This window comes from Corythoichthys intestinalis, chromosome 13 (assembly GCF_030265065.1).
Source record: "Corythoichthys intestinalis isolate RoL2023-P3 chromosome 13, ASM3026506v1, whole genome shotgun sequence".
Classification (NCBI taxonomy): domain Eukaryota; kingdom Metazoa; phylum Chordata; class Actinopteri; order Syngnathiformes; family Syngnathidae; genus Corythoichthys; species Corythoichthys intestinalis.
Window position 1 is genome coordinate 17,923,969 of NC_080407.1, and position 16,517 is coordinate 17,940,485.

General features: G+C 40.9%; 2 protein-coding genes across 5 annotated transcripts in view; one reads left to right on the forward strand and one right to left on the reverse strand.

Moving 5' to 3' along the window:
• Window positions 1-10,219, reverse strand: LOC130927836 (aldo-keto reductase family 1 member D1-like). Its single transcript, XM_057853911.1, has 9 exons — window positions 9,146-10,219; window positions 8,895-9,062; window positions 8,700-8,816; window positions 3,460-3,537; window positions 3,236-3,358; window positions 1,532-1,641; window positions 1,267-1,432; window positions 1,121-1,203; window positions 1-1,061 (listed from the first exon to the last, which is right to left on the reverse strand). The coding sequence occupies exons 1-9, from the start codon at window positions 9,239-9,241 to the stop codon at window positions 1,019-1,021; spliced, it is 984 nt and encodes a 327-aa protein (XP_057709894.1). The 5' UTR covers window positions 9,242-10,219; the 3' UTR covers window positions 1-1,018.
• The window catches only part of trim24 (tripartite motif containing 24), a 25,653-nt gene continuing 18,507 nt past the window's right edge, over window positions 9,372-16,517 (forward strand). For 2 of the 4 annotated variants that reach the window (XM_057853904.1, XM_057853906.1), the window contains exons 1-4: window positions 9,373-9,583; window positions 9,851-10,181; window positions 15,643-15,761; window positions 15,832-16,184. In XM_057853904.1, the coding sequence (XP_057709887.1) occupies window positions 9,896-10,181; window positions 15,643-15,761; window positions 15,832-16,184 (758 nt within the window). In that variant the 5' untranslated portion in view covers window positions 9,373-9,583; window positions 9,851-9,895. Of the gene's footprint in view, window positions 9,584-9,850; window positions 10,182-15,642; window positions 15,762-15,831; window positions 16,185-16,517 lie in introns of all 4 variants that reach the window. The other 2 variants (XM_057853907.1, XM_057853905.1) reach the window with 2 other exon arrangements.

Sequence of the window (16,517 nt, forward strand, 5' to 3'; positions counted from 1 at the left end):
TGGAATGGAAAGATAAGACACAAGATGGATATATGCATTCAACATACGGTACATAAGTACTGTATTTGTTTATTATAACAATTAATCAACAAGATGGCATTAACATTATTAACATTCTGTTAAAGCGATCCATGGATAGAAAGACTTGTAGTTCTTAAAAGATAAATGTTTGTACAAGTTATAGAAATTTTATATTAAAACCCCTCTTAATTTTTTCGTTAGAAAAAATTTTGTAAAATTTTCAATCAAAAAATAAACTAGTAGCCCCCCATTGTTGATGTCAATAATTACACAATGCTCATGGGTGCTTAAGCCCATAAAATCAGTCGCACCCGAGCGCCAGCAGAGGGCGACAAAACTCCAAAAAACACAAGTAAAAAGTTGGCATTGCACTGTGCTGTCATTTTAATCTGTTTGAGCGGGGCATGTGCGTTAATTGCGTCAAATATTTTAACGTGATTAATTTAAAAAATTAATTACCGCCCGTTAACGCGATAATTTTGACAGCCCTACTCATAAACTTACTTTATGTTTGTCTTAACAGGGACCATCTGGATTCAGCCACGTTAAATGTCATATTCACAGTTCACTGTGACTATGTAAAAAAAAGAACTAATTTTTCTGAAGTCCCTTTTTAATAATTAACACCGCTTGTCGCTGTTGTTTGCTACGGTAGTTACGCTATCAACTCGGAGTCGTTGAGGCGAATAATAGAAAACTTTTTTTTTTTGTCTTGGGTTATTTTATTGAACATACTTATAATTCCACTTAAATTCATGCAGTATTGTTTAAAAGCCCATAAATGATCATTAAAACAATTTTTTGATCGACATTTAAAGCATCACCTGTTAAAAATATTGTCACATAACACACTGATGAATGGTTAATCCAAAAACAAGATGGGAAAAACTCATTTTCAACTAAAATATTTTAAAAATGTAGCATAGCTGATTGTATTTGATTCGTATCCTACTCCAAATCACATTAAGGATTAGCAGAAAATGTACTTCCTCGGTTTTTAGTAGTCATCGTGAAAAGGATACTCGGGATGGTCGGCCCACCTGTGTAATAACAAGCTTGTAAATTTCATTTTTTTAAAAAACGATGTTGTATGACTCACATGAGAAGCTCCACGAAGCGAATATTTTTGTCGAGACCTTCAATGGCTTTCATGTCCTCGTCGGAAATGCAGAAGTCAAAGATCTGCACGGATAGAATAGTTTAAAATTTTTATTGTCGTGCATCCAAGGTTCTAAAATGGCCAACCTGGAAGTTCTCCCTGATACGATGTGGGCTGAAGCTCTTTGGAATAACCACGACTCCTCTTTGGACGTTAAACCTGAGCGCAATCTGAGCTGTGGTCTTCTTGTACTTTTTAGCCAGTGACACAAGAAGCTCATCCTCCAGCAGTGGCGGGCAGGTTAAGTTCACCCTGTCGGGAAATGACATTTCTACATCTACAAGATAGCCATTTCTTGAACAAAAATGACTTTTTTCCGGGTATTAATCAGTTGAGTGACGTTTGCAATACCAGGATGCATCTCTAGATGTCCCTAAAGGGCTGTATCCCACTATGACGATATCTTTCTGCCTGCAATACTCCAACAACTTTGGGTTAGTGTAGTAAGGGTGGCATTCAACCTGAGAAGACATGGTAGATTTGCATTTTTAATGCATAAACTATCATAAAACGACCCATTTTTTCAGTGTATAAGTCGCAGCAGTGACAAAAATGAATGCTTAAATCCAAGGGCGTAGGTTTGGTCTCAACATTGATAGGGACCAAGACCAAAAATAAATAAAAATGGAACGTTCCTTCAGGTAAAACACTACTGCTTTTGTCCAAAAACACAACCAAACTCAACAAAAAAATGAAAGGTCCTTTTGGCTGCTTTAAGACCACATAAATAAAATAAAAATGAAAATTGGGGAGAAGGGGTGAAACCTCGGTTCACTACATTTCTCACAATTAATGTTAACAGTATACTGTAAATGTTTAATGTTATGCTAACTCTGATGCAGGTCGGACTTTCAGTAGCAAAATTAGTGGTGTGTTCCCCACTTCCACAACATTGGCGTCTTCTTACACTACTTTCAGTGGTTGGTGCTGCTGCTTGCCGAAATAAAATTCTAATATCCCTCGTCGTCATGTTGGATTTCTGTCTGGGCTGTGAGTGTGTGTGTGTGTTTGTGTGGGGGAGGGGTCATGTCATCAGCCAATCAAACGTGTGTTTAAGGGAAAAAATGAACTGGCACATTCAGCAAGTAAAAAGGGGACAAATGGCAGGCTCAACATAATGAGATAGTTAGTTGCTCCTTGTCTTTTCGATGTCCAGCAGTAGTTTTAAGGCATTTTAATTGAAAAATGTCCTGAGTCTGTTGCTAAGACCTGTGTGCGTCTATAAGAGGTGAGTACACGAACCCTCTTGTACTGTTTAGCCTTTTGTTTTTGATTTTGAGATGTTAATAGTTAGCGCTAAGCTAATTCGCTAACGTGCATTTCATATGCAGAACGGGTAAAACCATGAATAAGTACAGCGGTAACACTACAAACATGAGAAATAGTACAGAAATCTGTTTTTGCAAGTGCTGCCTGGGAGCCGACAGGCGTGTGTGCGCGTGGGCGGGCAGGGAGCGAAGAAAGTGTGCGTGCTGTAATGAGTGTGTGTGGCTATGTTGTTTTTTTTATGTGCTCGGCAATAAACGCCACAAGTTAAAAGTGATCAAGAGCAGTTGTGCTTCCACCTGTCACTCCAACAGTTACACAAGGGAGGTAACACTGTGAAAACAAAGTATATTGGTTAAGTCTTATTTGTTTGTGTCCAGAAAATGTGGAATTCATTCCACCAGTGTAAACTTTATTGTATTGTTGAGAGAAATAAGTACTCCCTTTAAAATGGTTCATGTTTTTGCACTTTCTTGTAAAAAATAAATAAATAAAAAACCAGATTAAGGGCAGCTTTTTGTTGTATATGCATGTTTCCATCGTTCCTGTTGAATCATAAGGATATTTTAAATAAATAATGGACATAAATTTGTTTGGCTACTTTATTAATCAGTAATGCACGATGCATTGATAATCGTGATAATCGCGAACTGAACTCATGTAATAATGCCAATAAGGTTGCTTAAAAGTTGGTGGGGTCAATTTGAGCATCCTAAAAAATTGGTAGTGTCATGACCCTACCGTCCGTATGCAAATCTACGCCCTTGCTTAAATCCACTTTTTTTGCACCTGATTTGAAACTGGTTTGTGTTTCAATCCAGGTTTGTTGAGGATCAGCTCCAGCTGGCGCTTGTTGAAGTTGGACACCCCGAGCGATTTCACCAGTCCGGCGTCTTTGCAAGCTTCCAAAGCCTTTGCAAGGGATTCAAGCAAACGAAATGCAAAAAAAAAAAGGTCGAGGCTTTTTTAGTAGTGTGTTGACAATCAATACTCAAGTTAATAATTCACTTCACCTCCCAAGTTGCACAGAGGTCTGTGTCATGATAGATGAATTTCCCATTTTCATCTCTCGGGTAGAAGTTGTCGCCTGGCTGTAAAAAATAATCATGATAATATCATAAATTGAACTACCGTAGTTCCTGCCACCTGCTGTCAACACTGATGTCATCCAACATGCTTCCTAGCATGCATTGCAGAGCTACATTTGTAAATAACACTCAAAATTCATGTTCTGTGCTTATTATTTCTTCAGTTACTGTTCTAGTTGTTTCATTAATTGCTAGTTATGGTATTTGGTAACTAGGGTTGTTCCGATCATGTTTTTTTGCTCCCGATCCGATCCCGATCGTTTTAGTTTGAGTATCTGCCGATCCCAATATTTCCCGATCCAATTGCTTTTTTTTTTTGCTCCCGATTCAATTCCAATCATTCCCGATAATTTTTCCCGATCATATATATTTTGGCAGTGCATTAAGAAAAAAATGAATAAAACTCGGACGAATATATACATTCAACATACAGTACATAAGTACTGTATTTGTTTATTATGACAATAAATCCTCAAGATGGCATTTACACTATTAACATTCTTTCTGTGAGAGGAATCCAAGGATAGAAAGACTTGTAATTCTTAAAGGATAAATGTGACTTTGTATATTGTGACTAAATATTGCCATCGAGTGTATTTGTTGAGCTTTCAGTAAATGTTACTGCAGCCATTTAACTTCTGCCCAAATGCATGATGGGAAGTGCAACCATGACTATGTGTAGGGGCACCAATTGATATATCTTCTCTGCGTTGGGAAGGAAATAGGGAGTTAAGAATATGATCAACTACTATCTTTCTTCCCCACATTGCCTCCCACGTTGTTTTTAATTGCTGAGAGAGGTATTGTAAGGCTTTAGCCACATAAAAAATGGCTCCAAAGGCTGTTAAAATTCTCTCTACTCATTATACGCTGCCTTTTAGTGTTATCTATAGGTAAAACAGCATTTTTATAGATTGAACGCGACAATGCGTGAGTGGGTCGTGCAGCGCATGCGTTATTTAACGTGATTAATTAAAAAAAATTAATTACCGCCGTTAACGCAATAAATTTTGTAGCCCTACTTTAAGCCAAAACTACTCTGGATGAGTGTAAGACATTTTGTCTGTAAAGTTTAAGTGCCTGTGACACGAAAAACCATGTTTATTTCATAATACACACGGTATTTTATGCCCGTGAATGATATGGGCCGCTTGGATGTGTGTGGAAGCGATCGCTATTTTTATTTAGTTTTTTGAATCCCGCGCCATGAAAATGAGTGACTTTCGGCTTCGGTCTTGCATTGAGGAGGAGGGCGCTGTGACGTGTACGGTAGAAGACGTCCTCTTCACTCTACAGTGTACTGTTTTGTATGAGGACGAAGGATTCAGCTGATTTTGCGGATTAATACGTTTATTTTTTGCATCACGCCAGCCAAACGGCTGCAGAAAAATCATTCTGTGTGCGGGAGAGGCGTATGCGCCTTTTTGGAGTTTCAAAAGGTTCCCATTCACCGTGGATATTGGCCAAAACAAGCCCTACTACTGTGGGACCATTGGACTTACGAGGAAGTGAGTAAACATCTTGTTTTGTATTATGTCAAATACGAATACAGCGATTACAAAGTAAACAGTACAAACTTCCTTTAAATGAAGGACTACTTACGTTTGATCATTGATAGGCATGTAAAAAGCTCTCCTAATGCTCATTAGCAGCAGCACGTTAGCTGCACAACAACTCCAGCCACCCTCCTCCGGGGAACGAACTGTAAATTGCTCTCCGCCGGGCGGTTTGCTGATCCGCGAAGACAATCGACAACCGGGTCGTCATGTCAAATAATCCAGGATAGTTATGTGTGATTTTCCTCTTCGAAGACTTTGAAACATCACTCGGTTCGGGTTAGCATGTCGGCTAGCTGTCACGCCTTCTGGTTTGTTTACATTCTCCGAAGCCGGGGAAGGAAATGACATATGTCCGATTTAGGTGTCATAAAATATCGTTCGGGAGGTGCGACAGTAAAGGTGAAGTCGACAGTTTTGACCATTATGGAGTAATTTTGCCATGTCGTCCTGAATAAATGCATTTTTATTATTTCATATTCCATTCAGCACAAGACTGTTATTTGTCATGACCATGCCATTTATTTAGCAATTGGGGAAAATACTTGGATAAAAAGAATATCCTGTAAAAATATTGAAGTAAAGAGAGAGAAACAATGACATTTTGCCGCTCTCTTCGTCGCGTTTTCCTCGTTGTGAATAGTTCCCCCTCGACGGGCTGACTGGTCCTTCTCAAGCCATTTATATAGCTATTGGGGAAAATACTTGGATAAAAAGAATATCCTGTAAAAATATTGGAGTAGAGAGACTGAAACAATGACATTTTGCGGCTCTCTTTGTCACGTTTTCCTCGTTGTGAATAATTCCCCCTCAATGGGCTGAATAGTAAAACCGATGAGCCCAGTCTACCGCTGACGTCATCCACCTGTTGGGGACGCTAAAGCCCTATAATGGTAGGCGTGGCTAACTGGCAGATTAAAAGACTAATTTCTCGTCATCTGTGCTTTGCTAAATTGTTGTATATAGTCGAATCGTCTCAAAATATGATTCTAATTCACATAATAATGCCATTTAAGACTTTTTTTTCTCGTGTCATATGCTCTTTAAATACAATTAGAAAATGATATAAATTTTAAAAAATGTTTTAAAAGGCATGTCCGATACTTTTTTGCCGATTCCAATACTTTGAAAATGATGTGATCGGACCCGATCGATCGGGACATCTTTATTGGTAACACTTTATTTGACAGCGGCATTATAGAACTGACATAAGACAAAATGAACCGCCATGAAGCTTCATTACTTCAAGAGGCTTCATTTGTCCATCAATGCTCCCTTGGGGGAGACAGTCAACCTCTGCTGCCACCTGCTGTCAACACTGTTTTCGTCCAACATGCCTCCTAGCATGCATTGCAGCGCTATGGATGTAAATAACAATCAAAATTCATGTACTGTGCTAATTATTTCTTCAGTTGCTGTTCTAGTTGTTTCATTAATTGCTAGTTATGGTATTTGGTAACACTTTCTTTGACAGAGGCGCCTTAAGACTGCCATTAGACAATCATAATTATGACATGAGCATTAATGAATGCTTATAACAGGTGTCATCTATTTGTGATTTTTATGATCTTCATGTGATGTAAAGCACTTTGAATTGTCTTGTGCTGAATTGTGCTATATAAATAAATTTGCCTTGCCTTGCCTTTATTTTACAGCGGCATTATAAGACTGTCATAAGACCAAATGAACTACGACGAAGCTTCATTGCTTCAAGAAGCTTCATTTGGCCATGACTGCTTTCTTGGGGGAGACAGTCGACCTCTGCTGCCACCTGCTGTCAACACGGTTGTTGTCCAACATGCCTAGTAGCATCATTGCAGCGCTATGGATGTAAATAATCAAAATTCATGTACTGCGCAAATTATTTCTTCAGTTGATGTTCTAGTTTCATTAATTGCTAGTTATGGTATTTGGTAACACTTTCTTTGACAGAGGCGCCTTAAGACTGCCATTAGACAATCATAATTATGACATGAGCATTAATGAATGCTTATAACAGATGTCATCAAGTGTCTTCCGCCAAATCATCTCACTTTTGTATTGATGTAAAATATCCAAGCTGACATTAATGAAGTTAGTAACATAATTCGCCGGATGAAACTTAATGACATCTGTCATAAGCATTCAGTAATGCCCATGATAGTGTCATGTCATCATTATGATGGTCTTATGACTGTCTTATGAAGCCGTTGTCAAGTAAAGTTTTACCAACTACAATAGCAATTAATGAAACAACTAGAACAGTAACTGAAGAAATAATTAGCACAGAACATGAATTTTGATTGTTATCTGTAGCGGACAAGACAGTCATGATTAGCAGTCATAATTATGACATGACACTATCATGGGCATTACTGAATGCTTATGACAGATGTAGTTAAGGGTCATCCGGCAAATTATGTTACTAACTCCATTTTTTTCCAGGTCTGATCTTTAACATGCATTCAAACGAGATCATTTGCCAGAAGACACTAAATGACATCTGTTATAAGCGTTCATTAATGCTCTCGACAGTGTCATGTCAAAATTATGATTGTCTAATGACAGTCTTAAGGCACCATTGTCAAGGTGTTACCAAATACAATAACAAGCAATTAATGAAACAACTGGAACAGTAACTGAAGAACAGAACATGAATTTTGATTGTTATTTCCATCTGTAGCGCTGCAATGCATGCTAGGAGGCACGTTGGACAACAACGGTGTTGACAGCAGGTGGCAGCAGAGGTTGACTATCTCCCTCAAGGGAGCAGCGACGGCCAAACAAAGCCTCTTGAAGCAATGAAGCTTTGAATCAATTGGCTACAGTGTCATGTCATAAATGCCATCTTGAGGATTTATTGTCATAATAAACAAATACAGTATTTATGTACTGTATGTTAAATGTGTATATTCGTCCGAGTTTTATTCATCTTTTTCTTAATGCATTGCCAAAATGTATATGATCGGGAATGATTGGGATTGAATCGGGAGCAGAAAAAAAGCAATTGGATCGGGAAATATCGGGATCGGCAGATACTCAAACTAAAACAATCGGAATCGGATCGGGAGCAAAAAAACATGATCGGAACAACCTTAATATATAGAAACGTAAATTTCATGCAATGATACTTTTCGGCCACCCCTTAACATCCGCTTATGGCTTGAACATAATTAAAGTACTGTAATTCACTTAATAATGGTAGGATCAAGTCTATCCTTACAACATATAGGAAGACAATCTGAATAACCTATATATATGAAGTCATGAAATAATGCAAATAAGGTTGCTTAAAAGTTGGTGGGGATAATTTGATCATCCTGAAAAGTTGGTAGTGTTATGTCCCTACCGTCCTTATGCAAACCTACGCCCTTGAGTTCAAGTATGTTAAATTTTATGTTCCTTAGCCGAATTCTCGATTATTCGAACTATTTAATAGATTAATCGACGGCTAAAATAATTGATAACTGCAGCCCTGATTGTCACACACCAAAAAAAACTTATGTTTTTTAACCTTATGGTTGTTATGTCAACAAAGCTGCCATTGCATTGTTCAAAACTGTGCTTAAGAATGACCAAATGAGCCACATGCAGCTCTTGAGCCGTATGTTTCCTTCACCACGACTGTACCTTAAACGCCAAGGGTAACTCAACGATGTATAAATCGACATATTCCAACTGTAAAGTCTTCAAAGTTCTCTCCAGAGCAGGCCGGACCAGTTCTGGTGGGTGGAATGTGTTCCAGAGCTGCATAACAAATCCATTGTTAACAGTCGATATTAATTCATGCAAAAATGTTCGTTCAACTGAAACCCTTTTGCAAACCTTTCCACAGTAGAAGATGTCTTCTCGTTTGACAGTTCCATCTGCTATTTTGTCTCTGATGGCTTGTCCCACCTCATGTTCGTTGAAATAAACCAAAGCTCCATCAATGTGTCTGTATCCTGTCTCAATAGCCACTTTTACAGCGTTATACGCAGTGTCTTTAGGAGTCTGAGGTCGGGGAATAAGTTAACAGAGGTTTAGGTTGAAGTTATTTTTTGCACAATTTCCAGATGTGGTGGAATGTTTCTTACCGTGCGCGGATCTGCGTAAGTACCCAGTCCTATGACAGGTATGCTCGTCCCGTCGCAAAGAGGGACAGCGTGACTTTCAGCCGTCCAGTTCATCATTAGCAAATTGTCAATAATTCATCAATTTCCTCAGCTCCGTAACGTGTGCACCGATGAAGTAACGCTGAAATATGTGTCATTTAAATCTTACTGCGCGCCCTTTAGTCGCGGCGAAACCCCACCCAGGTCCAAAGAGCGACAATGTCAAGTAATAACTGCGTCACCCAGCTCATTATTCCACTCGTTTTGAGTGAAATCCTACGTTATTTTTGTCTTACGAGTGGGACATTGTCGCTTTAAGACGGCGCAAAGCATTCTGGGCAATGTGTGCCTCTTTTGAGCAGAAAGAACCGATGGACGCGTTTCCTAAAGACAAATTTTCTTCAATTTAATGTATCCAGTGTGAGTTTTATTCTTTACTAAGCACATAAGATGTTATTTAAACGTAATTTAATCGTAAATACACTTAATATCTCGCGTTTTAATGTATTAAACGACTTGAACGCTAAGTTGCTAACATGCTAGCTAACTACTTCCGACGCATTTATTACAAACATAACAACAATATGCTTGTTAATTCGAATGTATTTGTAACGGAATAACTATGAGATGCCCCCGAGTTTAACGTAATTAAAAACTAAATCAAAATTTTGTCTTTTAACGTAACAGGGTCGTCATTGACTTTCCCCAATATAATCAATACGCGTCAGTGAAATGGATCCGAGTTGCAAATCTGTTAAGAACGACGATATTGTCATCATCGTTGAGAACGAGGCGGAGAGTTTACCACTCGGGGAAGAGAAGCCCAAGCCCCAAAGCGCCATGGGGTTGATGGACACATGTCCCGTTTGTAAATTGAGCTTTCACAACCGAGAGCCCAAATTGCTGCCTTGTCTCCACTCGTTTTGCAAGAGATGTCTGCCTGCACCGTTCAGGGGCGTCGAACCAAGAAGGGATCAGTCTCTAAACCCTCTCGGACAAGTGGACAACAACAAGCAACGTGAGTGAAGCATCACTTCCAACTAACATCACTAAACCAAAAATTCTAGTCAATACAAGATGCATTCAATTGTCTCAAGAAAAGTTGGACATGAATTTATCGTTAAATCACATTTTTCCCCTTATCATCAAGCTAAAATCTAGTTTCTGTTGAAGCCAGAACCCGTTTTACTGTTCAGTACAATTTGAGCATTAACACAAAATACTTGTGGTGTGACAATATGTTAAAAAGGTGATAGATCGCGATACCTTGTAGCCTGAAAGGTTATCTATATGCTCCCGTCAAGAATAGATAGAAAACAGGTTGCTCCGAAAATCTTCATTCTACGTTAGCTTACTTGACGTTGCTAGACATCCGATTAATTTTTACTGGATTGGACGTCTAGCGCCATCAATGGCAGTGAAACCAGAGAATTCTCAGCCAGTGTTTTGTGGGCTTTTGCAGGTCACTTCTTGTTCATTGTAGTGCATTTATATCATACTTCTTGTTGATTTTGAGTCACTTCTGAGGAATTCTTGAGTCACTTAATTTTCAGTAACCCCAAATCAACAGGAAGTGACCTTTAAATGTCCAAAAAGGAAAAGTACGTGACCGAAAATCAACAGGAAATGATGTGAAATGCCCCAAAATGAACAGGTAAGACACTCTACTCGACACGACTCATGAGACAATTACTTGAGACTCCTTGACCAGTGGCCTTGACGAACCTGCGACTCCGTTCGAATCGACAACCTGTTATACTTGACACGACTTGTCTTTACAACCTTATGACTCGACTCAACCTCGAGACTCGCCTCGTGAGACAATGACCCGAGACTCCTTGACATGAGGCCTTGACTAACCTCTGACTTGACTTGAATCGACAACCTTTTGACTTGACAGTTGACACAGCTCGTGTTTATAACCTTCGACTTGACACGACTTACAGTGCCCTCCATAATTATTGGCACCCCTGGTTAAGATGTGTTTTTTAGCTTCTAATATATTTTTTAATTCAAATAATATGGGACCTTAATGGAAAAAAAGAGAAAAATCCAACCTTCAATCCAAGTGCATTTATTCAGTGGGGAAAAAATCCCACATAAAGAAATAATTATTTGACATCAAATAATGTGTGTCACAATTATTAGCACCCCTGGTGTTAATACTTTGTACAACCCCCTTTTGCCAACAAACAGCACCTAATCTTCTCCTATAATGTTTCACAAGCTTGATTTTGTGTCTGGTGAACCATTTCTGTGTAGATTTGGCCATATGTTTACGGTCATTGTCTTGCTGAAAGACCCAGTGACGACCCATCTTCAGCTTTTGGGCAGAGGGCAACAGATTTTGATTTAAAATGTCCTGGTATTTCAAAGCATTCATGATGCTATGCACCCTAACAAGGTTCCCAGGGCCTTTGGAAGCGAAACAGCCCCACAGCATCACTGACCCACCCCCATACTTCACAGTGGGTATGAGGTGCTTTTCAGCATGCGCATCTTTCGTGGCACGCCAGACCCACTTAGAGTGTTTGTTGCCAAAAAGCTCAGTCTTGGTCTCATCTGACCAAAGTACATGGTCCCAGTTGAAGCCCCAATACCGCTTGGCGAACTCCAGACGTTTGCCTTTATGATTGTGGGTGAGGAAAGGTTTTCTCCGTGCATACCTCCCAAACAGCTTGTTGGCATGTAGACAGCACCTCATACCCACTGTGAAGTATGGGGGTCACGAGTCACGTGATGCAATTCCTTGACTAACCTGTGACTCAAGTCATTGACTCGTGAGACAATGACTTGAGGCTCCTCGACCAGTGCCCTTGACTGATAATTGACTCGACAACGTTTTGACTTGACACGACTCGATGACTCGTGAGACAATGACTCGAGACTCCTTGACTAGAGGCCTTCACTGTGACCTGCCAACCTTTTGACTTGACACGCGTCTTTACAACCATCGACTTGACACGACTCATCCGTACAATCTTGTGACTCGACATGATCTTGAGACTCGACGTAACCTCGTGACTCGACTCGACATAACCTCATGACTCGACTCGACATAACCTCGTGACTCAACATAACCTCGTGACTCGACTCAATATACTTTCGTGACTCGACTCGACTTGCCCACAACAGGTAAGACTCGACTCAGCTCATGAGACAACTCGAGGCAGCTTGACCAGAGGGCTTGACTAACCTGTGACTCGATTTGAGTTAACCTTTTGACCTGACACGACTCGCCTTTACATCCTTTTACTTGACACGACTCGTCTATACAACCTTATGACTCAACTCGACGTAACCTAATGACTCGACTCCACATAACCTCGTGACTCGAATTTTCCACAACAGGGAAGACTCGAGACTGGCCTCGTGAGACAATGACTCGAGACTCTTTCACATGAGGCCTTGACTAACCTGTGACTCGACTCAACATAACCTCGTGACTCGACGACACTTGCCCACAACAGGTAAGACTCGACTCGAATCGTGAGACAATGACTCGAGACTCCTCCACCGGTGGCGTTGACTAACCTGTGACTCAATTTGACTCGACCACCTTTTGACATGACTTGACAACCTTTAACTTGACACGACTCGACATAACCTTATGACTCGACTTGACTAGACCAAACCTCGTGACTCGACTTGCCCACAGCAGGTGAGACTCAACTACTGAGACAATGACTCGAGACTCCTTGACAAGAAGCCTTTACTAACCTGTATGAACCTTTTGACTTGACACGACTCATTTATACAACAACATTGTGACTCGGCTTGACTCGACATGGCCTCTCGACTTGACATAACCTTATTACTCGACTCGACATAACCTTGTGACTCGACTCAACTTCACTCAACATAACCATGTTCATAATCATGTCTCGACTTGGCTGGCCTACAACAGGAGAGACTCGACTCGTGAGACAATGACTCGAGACTCCTTGACGAGATGCCTTGACTAACCTGTGACTCGACAACCTTTTGACTTGACAAGACTTTACAACCTTTGACTTGACACGATGCGACATTACTATATGGCTCGACTTGACTGCACATAACCTCGTGACTGGACTTGCCCACAACAGGTAAGACTCGAGACTCGACTGGTGAGACAATGACTCGACACTCCTTAACCAGAGGCCTTGACTAACCTGTGACTTGACTTGAGTCAACAACCTTTTGACTTGACACGACTCATCAATATAATAACCTTGTGACTCGGCTCGACTCAACATGATCTCAAGACTCAACATAACCTCGTGACTTGTCTCGAATCCACTCAACATAACCTCATGACTCGACTTGACCTGACTTGCCCACAATAGGGCAAGACTCAACTCGACTCGTGAGACAATGACTCGAGACTCCTTGACCAGACGTTTTGACTAACCTGTGACTCAATTTGACTTGAAAACCTTTTGGCTTGACACGACTTGTCTTCACAACCTTTGACTTGACACGACTCGTCTTTACCACCCTTATGACTCGACTCAACATAACCTCGTGACTCGACTCGACTTTCCCACAACAGGTATAACTTGAGACTCGACTTGACTTGTGTGACAATGACTCGAGGCTCCTCGACAAGAGGCCTTGTAACTCAATTTGACTCAACATTTTTGAATTGACACGACTTGTCTTTACAACCTCTGACTTGATACGACTCGACATTACCATATGACTCACCCTGACTGACATAACCTCGTGACTGGACTTGCCCACAACAGGTAAGATTCGAGACTCGACTGGTGAGACAATGACTCGACACTTGACAAGAGGTCTTTACTAACCTGTGACTCCACTTGAGTTGACAACCTTTTGACTTGACACAACTCATCTATACAACAACCTCATGACTCGACTTGACTTGACCACAACAGGTCAGACTCAAGACTCGACTCGACTTGTAAGACAATGACTCGAGATTCCTTGACCAGACGTGTTGACTACTCAACAACCTTTTGACTTGACACGACTCGTCTTTGCAACCTTTGACTTGACACGACATTTCTTTACAACATTTGACTCGACTCTACATAACCTCATGACTCTGCCTGACTTGCCTACAGCAGGTATGACTCAAGACTCGACTCGACTCGTGAGACAATGACTTGAGGCTCCTCGACCAGTGCCCTTGACTACTCTATGACTCATTTTGACTCGACATTTTGACTTGACACGAGTCATCTTTACAACCTTTGACTTGACACGACTCGTCTTTACAACCTTTGACTTGGCTCAACATAACCTCGTGACTCACCATAACCCAATGACTCTGCTCGACTTGACTTGCCCACAACAGGTATGACTCAAGACTTGACTCGACTCATGAGACAATGACTCGAGACTCCTTAACCAGAGGCCTTGACTAACTTGTGACTCAATTTGGCTCAACAACCTTTTGACTTTACACGACTCGTCTTTACAACCTTTGACCTGACACAACTCGACATTACCATATGACTCGAGTTGACTGGACCTAACCTTATGACGGGACCCACAACAGGTAAGACTCGAGACTCGACTGGTGAGACAATGTCTCGAGACTCCTTGACAAGAGGCCTTGACTAACCTATGACTCGACTTGAGTCGACAACCTTTTGACTTGACACAACTCATCAATACAATAACCTTGTGACTCGACTCGACATGATCTCAAGACTCGACATAACCTCGTGACTCGACTCCACTCAACATAACCTCGTGACTCGACTTGCCCACAACAGGTCAGACTCAAGACTCAACTCTACTCGTGAGACAATGACTCGAGACTCCTTGACGAGACGTCTTGATGAACCTGTGACTCAATTTGACTTGCCAACCTTTTGACTTGACACGACTTGTCTTTGCAACCTTTGACTTGACACAACTCGTCTTTACAACCTTTATGACTTGACTCGACATAACCTCGTGACTCGACTTGCCCACAACAGGTATGACTTGAGACTCGACTTGTGAGACAATGACTCCAGACTCCATGACCATAGAGCTTGACTCAGTTTGATTCTACAAGACTTTGGCTTGACACGACTCGACTTGACTGGACATAACCTCGTGACTGGACTTGCCCACAACAGACTCAAGACTCCTTGACAAGAGGCCTTCACTAACCTGTTACTCGTCAACCTTTTGATTTGACACGACTCATCTATCCAACAACATTGTGACTCGGCTCGACATGGCCTCTAGACACAACATAACATTGACTCAACTCAACTTGACTCGACATTACCTCATGACTCGACAACTTGACATAACCTCGTGACTCGACACAATCTTGTGACACGACTCGACTTCCCCACAACAGGTAAGACTCGAGACTTACTTGTGACTCTGATTATAGTGACTTGTGCAATGGTCTCTGGTTCTTGGTGGGAGCACATCGATAACCTTTTGCGCGAAACAAATATCACGTTACATCACCATTTCGATAGTATTAGAGGTGTGATAATATATCATTTGATCCCTCCTTCCAGTGGGTACCATCCGCTGTCCAGTATGCCAAAACGAATGTTGGGAAATGGACATGTTGGATAATTTTTTTGTCAAGGACTCTGCAGAGGTGCCGAGCAGCACCATGGAAAAAAACAGCCAGGTTCGCCGGATAAAATGTCAATTTTTTTGTCCAAAAGTCGACTTTATATTCACACTTTATGGTTTGACAGGTATGTATGAGCTGTGACGACAACACGGAAGCAACAGGCTACTGTTTGGAATGCGTGGAATTCTTATGCGTGACCTGCATCGAGGCGCACCAGAGGGTGAAGTTCACCCGAGATCACACCATACGGCAGAAGAAGGAAATGTCACCAGGTAGCACGAATAAACCGGTTTGGCAATCATTTACAGTTGAAAAAAATATTGATATTCTCTTCTCATGTGTAGAAGCAGTAGCTGTTTCCTCGCAGAAGCCCGTGTTTTGCGACATCCACAAGCAGGAGCCGCTGAAGCTTTTTTGCGAGACGTGCGATCGCCTCACGTGCCGTGACTGTCAGTTGCTCAAACACAAGGATCACAAGTATGCAGAAGTATCGAAATTCGGATCGCAAAGTTTCCGCTATGCTAACAATTAGGGGTGTTCCATCTTAGGCACCCCACGATTCGATTCGATTACGATTCAGGGTGCTATTTTTGACACATGTGATAACGATTATCACGGTTATTGCGATTTTCACGATTATCGATGATTTGTACATTACTGATTAAAAAAGTAGCCAGACAAAATTATGTCCATTGTTTGTTTAAAATATCCTTATGATTCAACAGGAACGATGGAGACATGCCCATACAACAAAAAAAGCTGCTTTACGCTGCTTATTTATTTATTTATTTATTACAAAAAGTGCAAAAA

What these genes read in the sequence shown, in the direction of transcription:
- LOC130927836 (XM_057853911.1), bottom strand. Translation starts at nt 9,241, where the DNA reads ATGATGAACTGGACGGCTGAAAGTCACGCTGTCCCTCTTTGCGACGGG. An exon ending in AGTTACCCTTGGCGTTTAAG is followed by an intron (nt 3,538 to 8,699) that starts GTACAGTCGTGG and finishes TATTTTTTACAG; the next exon opens with CCAGGCGACAACTTCTACCC. An exon ending in GTATCAGGGAGAACTTCCAG is followed by an intron (nt 1,204 to 1,266) that starts GTTGGCCATTTT and finishes CTATCCGTGCAG; the next exon opens with ATCTTTGACTTCTGCATTTC.